We start from the raw sequence: 15,227 nt of genomic DNA, 5'->3' as shown, positions 1-15,227 counted from the left end.
ATGAAAATATTGCGATTTAATCAAAATTAGGCAATTATTTAATATTGTTTGCGTTATTTTTTGTTTGAATAAAGAGTGCTACAAAAGTTTCCCATATGCACCCTCTGCGCATAACTTGAAAAATAATATTGCACAGATTTAACATTTTTCTTTCTTTACTTTATTTTGCAGACCTTGTTCCTGTTAGAACAATTACAAGCAATAACAAGTCAGCCTGCTGAAACACCCCATGAACAGTGGTTCCAAAAAACATTTGGAAAACAAATCGAAGAGACTATTAACAAACTGAGGAATCCAGAGGATCCATCAAGACCTCAAAATAGCTGGTCTGAGTTCAAAAATGTAATTAATCTCTCCTGATATCTATATAAAATTATGTTGTACAAAATCATCAATATGTGAGAGGAAACTTCCTAACTGTTTTGCACTTATTGCAAGACATTGCTTTAAAAAAATGGGTTGAAATAGAGAGATATATCGATTATTACCTAATTTTGAAAGGGGAAATGTTTACTTAAAAAGATTACTTGAAATTGTTCTTTTTTAAATGTACTACTTTTTTTAGACAGGGTTCATTAATATACTTGTTCATTGATATATTTTTTCTCGGATGAAGAACTTGTATTTTCATGGAGAATCTATACTTGTGTAATTGACCAATTTTGTCAAAACCAATATGTGTATATGTCTCCTTTGAGGCAATTTAAATGCATTGGGTAAGAAATCTTTTTAGATACTTGTGTAAAATCCCATTGACTATTTATAAAAATTCTTTTTATAAAAGCTTTTATTATGTAATTAAGAGGGTTTCTTTATTCCTCACTTTTTCTTGAAAATATCGTAATTGGGATGTTAAGCTTTAAGATTTTCTTTCAAAAATTAAGCTTGATTTCTTTACGTTATGCAAATAACACAGCTAAGTTCTGACTATTTTTCAATATTGACTTAACTTATAAGTATGCAAAATTATTTGTACCTATTTTTATACATATAAAAATATACTTATTTTTACTTATATAAAAAAAAATTGTTATTTTGCCAGGTTTTTTTTTAAGCTGAATATTCGGCTATTCACCAAATCTCGATTCGTTACGTCCCTCATAAAAACATTATATTCTACAAGCTAAACATATTTTTTTCTTCGCATTTATCTTAATTATTTAAAAAATTAATACTGTACCCAATTATTAAAATTTTGAAAAAGCAAAAACAATATCCTTGCTAATTAAAATAAATCTAATCTGATTTTTTTTTTTTAAAGATTATATACTAATAAAATTACATTTTAGATAAAATACTTGAGAATATTGACACTTTTTTAAACCATTTTATACTTTGTGGGGACAAAAAATACAGTAACCTGAAGCTTCAAAACTTTTACCTGGAAAATGGGGGAAATTTTGAATTTGAGTGGCTACCACTCTGTTGTTATTTTTTGTTGTGAAAGTTTGCATTTTTAACTTCTCTATAGCTGCACCAGTTACTCCAACAAAAAGTTCATCAACAATCAAGATCTCACCTTAACATGGAGCAAATAAGTCCCATTCTTGCATCACTGAAATCGACTGTTATACCCATGCCTGGAATCAATAAGCAATTTGGTGGCGTCACTGTGCAATCAGTGCATAATGTTGTGTCTGTCCTACCTACTAAAACAAAACCAAAGAAATTGGCATTTATTGGATCTGATGGACAAAGGTATTCATTTATTTTTTAATTCTTAGTTCTGTGTGCTTGTGAAAACTCTTTCGATATATATACAGTGAAACCTCCCGTTATGGACACTCCTGCAAAACGGACGCCTCTCAATATGGACATATTTTTAATGAAAATAATCTATGAAAAAGCCATTATGTACATTCGCCGCAAAGCTGACACTACCATAACTGAACGCAGACAGTCATTAAATGCTCTCAATGCTTCTTCCCCACTGAAAATGTCTTTCATTTTTCTTATCAATTTGAAGACTGTATTTAACATGGCTGAGGTTAAAAAAAGAGAGAGAGAGAGAGAACAGAAGTATAATCTTTGAGGTGTTCATATAAATGAAACGTTTATTCAGACACTTGATAGATAATCAATTGTGAATAATCCACTCCATAAGACCTCATGACTTTCTGTGAATCGTGGAAGGTTTACTTTCAAGGAGGTATGAATCAAGTTTCCTATCAAGTGATGGGTAGGTGTTAGGGTATGTAAACCTAATAATTGAAACCGACTGAAAACTGAAAGCTCCTATTAGGTATTATATGTCTAACCTGAATATCTGTGCTAGTAGGAAAAATATATTCATTTATCTGTAGCTACATCTAGAATTATGAATTTATATCAAGCTTTTTAATATATTCTTGTTTATCAAAAAAATATTTCTTAAAGTTTAAATAAATAGCCTTGTAGATAGTTATTGTAGATTATTTCTATATATTTGAAAATATTCTAAAAACAATTTATGATGTTTAACTTCATTATTTGGGTACCCTTTCGTGAATGGACAACTCTTGTAAACGGAAAATTTTTTCGATCCCAAGAACGTCCGCTTAACCGAGGTTTCACTGTATACATATAAATATATACATAACTGCCAACTCCGATTTTTTAAAAATTATTCGTTTTTTTAATTAATATCTTCTGATTTTTCCACTTTCTTTGCTTTATCGCGAAAATCTGATACAGCAGCGCTACGATTTCAAAATACGTCATAAACTTGAAGAACCAATCCAATTCCCCCGGATCATATGACCACTGTGTAAGCTGGAACGTAACCTCAGTGAAGAGTATGGAGAAAACTAATTACTCGCAATCAAGTAATTAGTTTTCATTTTAGTAAACGTTCTAATCTAATGGCATTTGAGTAGATTGTTATGTTTTCATTAGAAGTTGTTTTCTAGGTCTTTCGTACTCTTAATAATGTCGAAAAAAAACTTATTTCTATCAAAATTTTAAAGAGTTTGATTTTATTCAAAAGTTGGTAAAAGGCAATGATTTTCCTTTTTGTATTCCATGTCGAACATTGCGCACGGTGGACATAGCGATATTATTGTCCATATGGGCACATCAAAACATGTGAGAAATTTTTCAGCCATTGAAAATTGTTGAAAAATAGGAGCCAGCTTACTAAGTATAATATATTGAAGACATCTATTACTACTCAAAAATTCACTTCATGGAAAAGGTACAACTATATTTATTGAATATAAATCTTTAAATATAAAGTAAGAAAAACTACATTCAAATAAACTAAACATAACTCTTTAACATCACATAGCTCTTTCTAAACATAACATAAGAGAAGAAACATCCTCTAACCAAAGCAAAGATATAACTAACTAAAACCAGAAACACCCACTTCCTTCTAGCTGAGATAACAGGAAGTGACCCAACTTCCCACAGGAAGTGACACAGCCAAGAGGAAAATACTGTTTACATTTCTATTTCCCCAACAAAAATAACAAAAAGCTTGATCTTTTTGTGACGAATGATAATGATAAAACAGTGATTAGGTCTGAATGTTTGTTTACTGCCTTTATAATTGAGCATAATTTGCCAATTAGTTGTGCCGATCATGCTGGACAGTTGTTCAGAAAAATGTTTCCAGACTCAAAAATTGCCAAAAAATATGGATGCAGAAGGACAAAAAAATCGGCAATTGTGCATGAAATCGCATCAAAAAAAGAAGAAAACGTAATAGAAGCACTTGAAATTAGCCCTTTTACAATTTCTGTAGATGGTAGCAATGACAGTGATTCGAAATTGTATCCAATTGTTGTTAATTTTCATAATTATCAAGTTAATTCTTCTCAGGCTAAAGTTGAGTGCATTTTACTGTCCCTACCAGTCTTAATACGAGATTCTACTGGTGTAAATATTGGGAATTTAATTTTAAGTAATTTAAACTCACTTCAAATATCGATTGAAAATTGCATCGCCTTAAGTTGTGACAATGCACCTGTGATGGTAGGGCAAAAGGCAGGTGTAATATCAGTATTACAAAAAGCAAATGGAAATATTGCACTGCTATGTTGTTGTTGCCATTTGGTGAACTTAACAGCAGAGAAAGGCTCTGCGATGCTTCCTTTTCAGATTGATGAACTTCTCATTGATGTGTATTACTATCTTGAGAAAAGTTCTAAAAGAAAAAAGCGACTCAGATAATTTCAGAAGCTGCATGACACTGAGGTAAAAAAAAATTCTGAAGCATGCTTGCACTCGTTGGTTGTCAGTGGCAACCCTTATTAAGATTCTTCAAAGATTGCTGTAAGTCCAAGGTCAGTAGTTCATCCTTATCTGACTATAAAATTCCCAAAAGTCAGAATGATAGTGCCAAGTGTGTTAATTCTTCAAGAAGTATCTCTACTGAGTCTTCAAGTAAGAAGCGGAAAGTAGATGAAGTATATGATTTTAAGAAAGGATCTTCCAGCATCCTTTCTCGAGAAGAGAGACTTTTATTTTCTCTTTAACGATTTAAATAAAGCTTATTGCTTATTTCTTTTAAATGTTGTCAATTTGTTTGATACACTTAATACCTTTCTGCAATCCAACTCACCTCAAATTCATGTCCTTAGGTCAGTCCTCTTGAGTTTTTTGAAGGATATTCTTGTAAGATTTGTCAAACCTGCTGTTATGCAGGATTGCCAATCTTATTTGGATATCAATTACAATATGCCCTCAAATCAAAAAAATGATCCTGACTTGATTGTAGGGATTGTGATAAAAAGAATTTTTTTAAAGTTGTAAGAAAATATTTCTGTACAATATTTGACTACATGCGTCTACAATTTCCCTTTCAAAGTGAAATTTTGTTTCATGCAGCCATAGCTGATATTAGAAACATTCAAAATGCTTCATTCACTAGCATAAAATTTTTCATAGAAAGATATCCAATTATGTTACAAGTAGCTAATTAGGAAAAACATTTGATAATTGACAAACTGCGGCAGGAGTTTTGTGAACTTCAAATTGAAAAAAAATTAATAGAATCAGTTGAGGAGGAGAAAATAGATAAGTACTGGGCAAGAATTGGAGAAATAAAAAGTGCATCTGGTCAACAAAAATATAAAACACTATCCAAATTCATGTTGTCTGTGCTATCTCTCACTTATTCAAACGCTGAATGTGAACATGTTTTCTGCAAGGTGAAGAAGACCAGAACTTAATTTAGGTCATCATTTAGTGATGATATGCTTGAAAAAATTATTTAAGCAGATTATTTTTGTAAAGATCAAAAAATTTTATGAAATTTCATTTGATGACCAATTTTTAAAAAAAGGCAAAAGCATGCACTTATCAATCTTTGAAAAAATAATTATATTATGTGAAAATAATTTCTATCGATTTTTTGCCTATCTGTAATTCTATCTGTCTTTTATTATAACAAAGTTTTTTTATTTCATTGATTGTAATTTACTTCAAATATTGTTAAATGTTTGTATAGTTGTTTAAAATTTATTTTCCCAGTTTAATTAAATATACAAATTATTTGAGTTATTCTTTTAATTGACCAGTTTCTTTACATTATTGACTTTCTCTCAAGGACCGTGAATAGACTTGAAATCTTCCTTTTTTAAAAAATCCAATGTTGGCAGCTATGTATGTATGTATAGAGAGAGAAAACATGAAAAATAATAAAGATTAATGAAAAGAGAAGAAGAAAAGTTATTAAAATATTTTTAAATAATATTTAAAATATATATATATATATATATATTAAAAAGCCGGAGAGCAAAAAGATAAATTAGATGAATGAAAAATTCGATCCTCTTAAAGGATCCTTTTCCTTTTTACCTAACTTATTTTTACACTTATCTCAGCTAACTTATTTTTACACTTACGAAAAAAATTATACTCTTAATATAAATTAGTTTTTAGATTTATTGATTATTTAATTATTTTTAATTTTCAAGATTAAGCAATTTTGTTAAATAAAATTTACCCCGAGGTATTAATCTTGCTTCGTAAGAATGATGCGTAAGAATGATGATATTGTTAATTTAAATTTTTTTGATTTGGATATTAAAAAAGAAGAAAATATCTACTTAGTTGATTTGCATGATAAAATAAATTATTTTTATTTTAATATAAATAAACTAATTACTTGAAATTCTATTGTTTCTGAAACTGTTTAAATACCATTTTTAATCAAATAAATAGAATTAAAAGAATGTGTAATGTTTATTTAATCTAAAAAACAATAGACAAACTCTTTCAAAATTTGATTTAAAAAAAAATTAAGCTCTATTAAAAACCATTGAGTTAATTGTATGTTATTGTTAATAAATTTACTACTCTTTTGCTAATTTATATTTTTACGATGTGCAAATCTGTGGCTAACAAGGTTGCCACAGGTGACTAAAATGCGACTATTTGCAACTATTTTTGGCCTGAGGTGAATATGGCAAAGGCTAAATGAGGTGATATGAAAGGCTAAAAAAGCATCTATTTCCAGGAAAAAGAGACTATTGGGAGACTTTTCTGTACTCCTAGAGATGTTTTTTTTTAGCATAAATTGGATCGGCAACCTGCGGTCTGCAGAGCTTCTGAACACAATGAATTTCTTTTTCTTAAAAACTAAGAAAAATTTAAAATTTTGAATTGCACTTCTGAGTCTACACTTTTTAATGCCCTCAATATGCACAGATTTCATTGTAAGTCTATGTTGTGTTTTAATCGCTTTTTCAAGGGTTATTGCTATGAAATTCTGCATTATTTTTTAAAAAAGAGAAAATTTTTAATACGATATTACGATGCGTGCATTTTGAATTTGAGTTATCACTTATCACAATATATATGTATCTATATATATATTTGCTAAATTAATTGTTGATAAAAGGGAAAAGTTTTTAGAAGAAAAAATTTTTTTTAATGAAAAAGTATTTTTTGAATGAATTCTAGTAATTAAAAGTATTTAATTTTCTGCAAATATACTAATTTATTTCATATAAAAATTTGGTGCTATAACTCTAACATTTATATAAAAATTATCATATTTGCTACCAACTTGACTAAATGGATCATGGTATATGACAATTAAGTCATTTAATACAATTTTAGTAATATTACTGAAAATTTTCTGCTATTATTTAGGCAACTACTATTTTCTGGCTACTATTTTCACACTTTAGGCTACTAAAAACTATTTTGTTCATTTTTTTCTGTGGCAACCTTGGTGGCTAAACATCTGTACAAAACAGGCAAATCATGTTTCTCTATTCCTTTTTTTTTAAAAAAAATAATAAGTATTACTTTCCTGAAATCATCAAAATTGTAGAATTGAATATCATCCTTATTAATTATTAACTTTCAATTACCCAGTATAATATTACCTTGCGCACATTCATTTCCGGGCCAATCCAAGACAACTAACAAATCAAACCCGGTTTAATACTGAAGTAAGAACATGCCATAAAAAATCCTTCTGATTCCATGTGTATTTTTATTTTCATATTTTGTAATCTGATAATCTTGCTACGAAAAAATTTTAAATCATTCGTAAAAGATGCCGATTTGTGTAAGTTCTTTTGAATTCGCTACTTGCTTTATAGATTTTGTTTTGCGTTTTGTTCTGTATTTTCTTAAATTTTTTTTGTCTGTTATTTATTTTTTACTTAATGTGTTCCATTTTCTTTTAAATGTTTGTTAAAATTTCTTTTTGAGTGCTCCTCCCACTATTGTGCCGATATAATCGTGCTAGCTGATGAAAAGATTAATTTTTTTCATTATTTTGTTTTCTGGCTTTTTAATATAAATTATTTTTTTAAAGATTTTATTTTAATAATTTTCCTTCTTCTCTTTTCATTAATCTTTATTATTTTCCATATTTTTCTCTCTCTATTTTTTAAGCTTGTTTTATGAGTTTTATATAGTTGCAGCTTATGCGCAGTACCTCTTAACCTCTTAATTTTCTTCGTTTTTCACTTTTTTCTTTTTATCCATTTTGTCTCTCTTTCTATATATATAGATATATATATGCTTGCATGTTAAGCATATTATATCAAATTTAATTGACAGAAACTATAAAAACAATTCTTGTGTTTCTGCAGACAAAGGTGCAACCCACATTTATCGCATTTAAAAAGTGTGTAACCTGATCTTGTGTCACATTTTCAAGACAAAGATTCAAACATCATGAACGAAACGCTATTTATAGTTTAATGCAGATTTATTAAAATGAGTGTTGATATAATTTGTGCAGTGTTTGTTAAATGTGTTTGCAAATGAAGCAACTTTATGCATTTTAGGTACACTTATCTCTTCAAAGGTTTGGAAGACCTTCATTTAGATGAAAGAATCATGCAGTTTCTTTCTATTGTAAATAACATGTTTGCCAAAAATAAAAGGTATTCTTCATTTTTCTCCTTGCTCCTCTTAAAATATCATTAGATCATTTTTAACCACATAATTAGAACAATAAAGTATTTGGTTAAATTAATTTACAGAAAATTTTTAAATTTTCATACACAAGTGTATATTAATTCTATGCATGTAGAAACTTCAATATTAGTGCTAAAAAAAGTTTGGGCTTTTTTTTTTTTTTTTTGCAAAATTAATTTATTTTATAAAATCTGCAGAGTGTTATACTGTTGTGCCGCATGAATAGTATAATAATTCAAGCCTGCCTTATATAAAATTCTACTTAAGCATAGTGATAAATGTTCCTAAATATTATCGTTGTCATAAATAACAGTGTATGAATCACCTTTTAATTTCAAATAAAAGTCATAAAATAAAATGGTTTCTGTGTTGATGATTTATTAACTAATTTACCTAAATTATTACCTAAAATTCAACAAATATTTCATGTAAGCAGTTGTATGGATACTTTTATTATTTGTTTGTAACTATATATGTTTTAATTTTTTTAATTGCACAACATGTTTCACATGTTTGTTTTTTATTTTCATAAGGATTGAAAGTCATACAAAAGTATTACTAATTATGATAACAATATTTCTAAACATTAAGTGGATCGCAAAAAAGTTTGTAATAATTTTTGTATGAAAATAGGGTTAAATTCATTCACAAAAAATTCGTCCAAGGACTAGCGAATGGTGATTTCTTGTGTTATGTATGGATAAAATTAGATAAACTGCTAACATAGTTGAGAGGCTAAAAATAAATGGAGAAATAAAAACGACTTCAATTGTCTAGCCAATTCTTCTATTTGAGTCATTCAAACTGAGGAAAAGTGGATTATCATTATTTCCCCCCATTTTCTACAGTATTAAATTTACACAAAATTCATACCTGTAGTTTTAAGAATATTAAAGTATTTTTTTTATCAACTCTACAATCGTTTTGATATTGATTTTGACTGCTGTTGTAACAAAAGCAGGGTTGCAAAAAAAAACAACCTACCCATAGAAACCCGGGTGGTTTTTTTCTAAAATTTATTTCTTTTTAATCTTCTGTTATATTAAAGAGCTATTCTATTGAAATATATATGTAGTCTAGCCTAAAAAAATGCACTTATGATGAAAAAACTAACAAGAGTCTGAAAAGAAAAATTATTTGTGGAATTCAGGAAGAAAAATGTATAGGTTTCATACAAAAAGGAAGAAAAGAAAAAAACAGAATAATTTGAGTAACGATCAGGTTATCAGTGTTATAATACACTCTAGATTTGACTATATGGCCATTGATTAGTCAGTGCCTTTAATTCGCTTTCTATGCAAAAAAAGAATTCCTCAGATATTTTTTCAGATTAAAATATGAATAAAAAGTAATCCTGTGTTAAAATAAGTTTTAAATGTGTGATGTACGTGAGTACATATAACATTTTGTATCGTGATGTCAGAATAAACTTTTTTCAGACAATTTATCTGTATTAATTATTAATTACCTATATTACCTTTGATTACCTATAAAGTCAATTCATAAAATTAAACTTACTTATTAATATAAGCTTTTTACTTATCCCTGCCCTCTCTATTGAAAAAAGAACCCAATAAAAGATGAAAAACCACCCGACTTGGGTTATTTGGGAAAATCCAGGTTTATTTTTTCAACCCTGAACAAAAGTGCATTCATAACAGTCTGATTTTAATTATTGTTCACAGGCATGGAAAGCATTACGCTCGGCATTATTCTGTCACTCCTCTGGGACCTCGATCTGGCCTTATCCAGTGGGTTGATGGTGCATCTCCTCTCTTTGGACTTTATAAACGGTGGCAACAAAGGGAAGCTAGTTCCTTGAAAGTAATATCTCTCTCTTCTAATGTATTTGTTACGTGCATCAATTCTAAAATGTTTTAGTCAGTACAGGGATGAGATTTTTCCGCTTTTTAGCGGATTTCCGTTTTTTTTCTTCCACTTATATCTCTTAAATTTCAGCTTTTTTATCAAAAATTCAGATTTTCTAAAAATTTAATTTTTTTTTTTTTACAAGTATTTCGCTTTTTCAGAAAATTCACCGATTTAAGAGAAGCAGAAAATTCAAACTGCATAGCTACCAATCCTTTCTCATTTTTACTTATTTTACCTATTTTCTCCCCTTTTACACGCAGCAGATAAGATTTTCCGAATTTTTTACCCGCCCTCCAGATAGATCCAATTTTCATAGTTCAAACGACGCTGCTTCTGACAAGCCTTTTAGAGGTCCCAAGCCTGGAATCTGCTAATATCTTGATTCCTATTCACACGATTTTAATATCAAACATAACTTTTCATATTTGCGTGTTGCGATTCTTATTCACGCGATTTGAATATTGTACGTTGAGATTCTTTTTTACGAGATTTAAAAATCCGATATTGTGATTCGTATTTACGTCTTTTTAAAAACCTATGTAGCGATTCGTATTCACGCAAGTTTAAAATTCAATGTGTTGATTTGCTCATGCGGTTTATAATATCAAACATTGATTTTCGTATTTATACGTGATTTTAAAATAAGGCATTGGGATTCGCATTCACGCATTCTAAAAGTTATGCATCATAATTCTTATTTATGCAATCTAAAAATTACGCATCATGATTCGTATTTACGCGATCTAAAAATTATGAATCGTGATTTGTATTTACGCGTTTTAAAAATTCTATATCCCAGTTTGTATTTTCTCATTTTCAAAATCGTATATCTAGTTTCATATTCATGTGATTTCAAAATCCATAATTGTTATTCATATTCACGCAATTTTAAGATCAACTATCGCGATTCTTGTAAGAAGTAAATTTTTTTTAAATTAGTTACTATAAAGGTGACTGTTTTTCTAACGACGATTATTAGTATATGTAAGTGTTACAACATCAGAGAAACTGGAAGGGAATATATTCAAAACTTACATTCTGTGCTTGCAAAGAAGAAAAAATAGGATTTGTCACAAGATGTTTGAAGATGGACTAACGACTAAATATAGCAAACATAAAAGATATAGCAAACAAAAGCAATCACTTAAAAAGGGATTTAATTAAAAAAAAATTTTGGGGGAAAAAGAGTTAATTAACTCATCATCAAAATTTTATTTATAATTGCTGTTATTTATGCTATAAAATGCAAAATTCTTATCAAATAAAAAACAATTATCTAAACAGTTGCTGATTGTCATGTAATTTTTCAAACTAAAATAGCAATTTTTGTATGTTAAGGAGTTACTATATATTTCTACTTCACTGTTATTGATATGTTTCAGAGGGCTCTAGTTAGATTAGACTATAATATGAACATAATGATTCGGTCCATTGTTAAAGTTTTTTTTTCCAATATAATTTAAAAAGTAATATTACTGATATATTTGCTATAAATCACATAACAGTATTTATTAAAAGAAATGAAATATTAATGTATATTCTCAGTAGTTTTAATTTGCTAAACCAGGTAGTTTTTCAAGTAATAATTGTCTCTTATGTGAACTGAGGAAAAATATAATTTCCAGCTTTATTTTTTCAATTGGTAATTTTTATTTTCACTAAATGTTAAGTATCAATGTAATCATTTATATAATAATAGATTAGTACACAATTGTATGTCAACACATTATTTATTACCTTAAACTGTCTGGAATTTATTATTAAAGGGTTGCGCTTGCGTAAAATTTACTATCGTGAAAATTCAGCTTTTTTGCGTTTTGGCTAATCTCATCCCTGTCAGTAGGATGTGTAGCATTTTTGACCAAGGTTTAATTGGTAAATGCTGAGGTCTGCACTTTCTCAGATCATTTCTTAGTAGTTTGAAATTTTCTCTTATAGTTTCAGAGTAGCCTGATTCAAAATCAACCACTTCTACTCTTCCGTTGGTCTTAATTGTGGTGGTGCAATGCATGCATGCTTGTGTTTTTAAGACATTTAGTAAAAATTAATTATCTCATCAGGGTATTTTTCTCATTTCATTTATATACAAAAAGCTTAAGGATACAGAGAGAAAGAAAAGTATAACAGCATGTTCCACAATTTACAGTAAATTATCAAAATATTAAATATCTTTGTGATTTACAGGAAGAAATTTATTCTATAAAATAATGCTTATTGAGGTTAACATGCAGTAGAGGCCAGAGCATTAAATTGTATTTGTTTGTCTAAGAAGTAATGAGCATAGAAGAATTCCTTTTTATACAAATTATTTTAAAAGAGAAAATAACAGAGAGATGTAATTTTTTTTAAAAAAAGTAAGCTTTTGCTTAACACGATAAATTTTACGAAATTTCATAATAAACAATAGAGGAAATTTTTTTTTTCAGTAAATATAATATATGATCCAATAATTAACACTAAAAATTTATTTATTATTAAGATATATAAGTATTATATTTTCTATGAAGTGAAATGTTATACTTCGAGATATGATTTTTGAAAGAGGAAAACAGAAAATTCGGATATATTATTTAAAAATTTAAAAAAAAAATGTTCAATAAATAATATAATTAAATAATATGATTTTAATATTCTATGTCAATTGTCTAAAATTTCTAAACAAAAATGAATATGAATTAGTTTTATCAAAGTATGCTTAATATTTTATGGACTTCTCACCTATTTTCAAATTTCTGGCTCAAAAACAAATTATTTTCATCTACTCTGCATTTATCAGGGATGAAAGACTTCAGTGAAAAAACAGAAATCCGCTGTTTTCTCACAATTTTAAAATTTCCGACAATATTTCAAGAAATTTTGGGAGGTCCAATTATTACAGACCCTCCCCCAATGACGGCCAAAACCCGAGCTGCTCGAACGGTAGACGTACTAGGAACGAACTTTTTTTTCCTTTCGTGCAGGAGCCTCCTGAGAAAGAATTATCGCCAGAAGAAAATGGGTGAAGCTTCGCCTGGTGCACGGTTGGTTTCCTTGACAACCACTAGTACGCTGTAGAGCAGAAAAGATGAGGTTCTAGGTTGTTAAATTTTAAGCAGCTTCGCATTGGCCGCTGATATATGATCGAGGTTTTCCTCATTTGCGCCTCTGTACATTATAGTTCTCTTGACTCCACAAGTACTTATTTTTCATTTACTTGTGTCCTTTTCACATTGTGCATCGTAAGATGAATGTATTTTAACGATGGAAGTCAATTTGATAGACGAACACAAAAAGCGTACGACTGCTGCTGAAAAATAAATAATTTCAAGTTTGATTGGTTAAATAAAATAGCCAGGGACTAAAATTGTAAGTAACAATCTATCAGAAGATATTGAGGTGAAAGTTAGCGACTTTTAATTTAAAAGTATTGACTGGCAATTCATTTAAAATGATAATTAATATGCTTTATTTATTGCTTAATCTTCTTTAATATAGTAGTGGTTAAAGAAGTTTAAAATTATATTTAGGAAAATTTAAATTTCGCTGTCAAAATGCTTCTTACGGCAGAGTTATATGTTTTTATATATCTTATTGATATCACAGTATTACGTAGAACACTCCCTCACCCCACCTTCCAGTGTTTTCGTTGTAAAAGTTCTTTTTTTTTTAAAGTCCATTTTCGTGTCTGATTTATTTAAGATTAATAAAACAATTGTAACCATACGGTTAATTAATGGATATACTGTAACCAATTAAGTGTAAATGACAGCAGGACAGTTTTATTTTGCAGACCTGTGTAAGTGACTAGTTCTATTGCTGTTTCTTAAAATACCTCAATACATATAAATTCCACATTTTTATTTATTTTTTTCCAAATCAAAATAGTTTTTCACAATATCAAGAATAAATGATTAATAATTTAATTATTTATGAACTAAATTTACCTAATTTATTACTAAATTCTATAAATTGTTTATTCTAAGTAATTATATGGCTATACATTTATTTTTGTTTATAATTCTAATTTTTTTATATATACTTGCAATTGCGCAATATATTGCAGTGTTTTCATTTTATTGAAGTAATTACTGGAGATGGGAAGGTACATTGATTTATCCTGGATAGAATTTTAAGTTAACACTTCCAAATAGAAAAATTTTCTCGATTTCTTCCACTCTCTGGAAAAACTGCTTAAATATCTGCAGTCATGAAGTATAGAACTGCTTAAATATAGCAGTCATGAAGTTTTAAATTTAAGCAGACAAAATATTTTTGCTTTTTCTTAAAAGAATGGTATGTGTTTATTTTCTTTTTCGAAACAATTAACATTGTTATTGAAAAAAAATATTCCCAAGTTTGAGGAAAAAAGTTCTTTGAATGAATAAAAGAATTTTTTTATTGGCAATTTTACATGAATGTCAATATTGTCCGTTCAATTTAGATTTATCTCAAAACATTCACATTGTAATTAAATTCTATTTAAAGAAATTATTTCCCTAAACCTTATTTCATCTGATTTATTTTTGTCTTCTTTAGAATGCCTCATCAAATGTAGGAATTCTGCGACCCTCCGAAATATTTTACAACAAGCTGACACCTTTGCTGAAAGAAAAGGTAAGGAAGAAAAAGAAAATCTCTTATTGACTATTTGGGTTGGATGAAATCATAGTTCCTATTCACTCTGAATAATACATTTATTTTCTAATTGCTTTAAAAGTATATTCATTTTAGTTTATCATATCAGGGGATTACAAACAAAATCTTTTATCTTATATGGAAATTCTTGTTAGAAAAATTTTATTTAGGGGATCGAATCAAGAGTTCTTTCATCTGATTTTGTATAGATATTTTAAAGAAACCTTTTCTGTTTTTAGAATGTTTCTCTGGATAATCGTAAAGAATGGCCTCTGTCTGTTCTCCTGGATGTTCTAAAGCAATTAATGAGTGAGACTCCAGATAACTTACTTGCAAAGTACGTACTATAATCGTTTTTCTAAATAATTATTTTA

The 15,227-nt window shown here is 28.4% G+C and overlaps 1 protein-coding gene across 3 annotated transcripts in view; it reads left to right on the top strand.

Moving 5' to 3' along the window:
* The window catches only part of LOC107437418 (serine/threonine-protein kinase Smg1), a 174,688-nt gene that overhangs the window by 106,462 nt on the left and 52,999 nt on the right, over positions 1-15,227 (top strand). For all 3 annotated transcript variants that reach the window (XM_043051732.2, XM_043051731.2, XM_043051733.2), the window contains 6 exons: positions 172-342; positions 1,472-1,698; positions 8,235-8,333; positions 10,053-10,191; positions 14,755-14,832; positions 15,093-15,190. In XM_043051732.2, coding sequence (XP_042907666.1) covers positions 172-342; positions 1,472-1,698; positions 8,235-8,333; positions 10,053-10,191; positions 14,755-14,832; positions 15,093-15,190 — 812 coding nt within the window. The remainder of the gene's footprint in view (positions 1-171; positions 343-1,471; positions 1,699-8,234; positions 8,334-10,052; positions 10,192-14,754; positions 14,833-15,092; positions 15,191-15,227) is intronic.

The sequence above is a fragment of the Parasteatoda tepidariorum genome, chromosome 2, assembly GCF_043381705.1.
Source record: "Parasteatoda tepidariorum isolate YZ-2023 chromosome 2, CAS_Ptep_4.0, whole genome shotgun sequence".
In the NCBI taxonomy this organism is placed as follows: Eukaryota; Metazoa; Arthropoda; class Arachnida; order Araneae; family Theridiidae; genus Parasteatoda; species Parasteatoda tepidariorum.
This window is presented reverse-complemented; position numbering and strand designations above follow the sequence as displayed.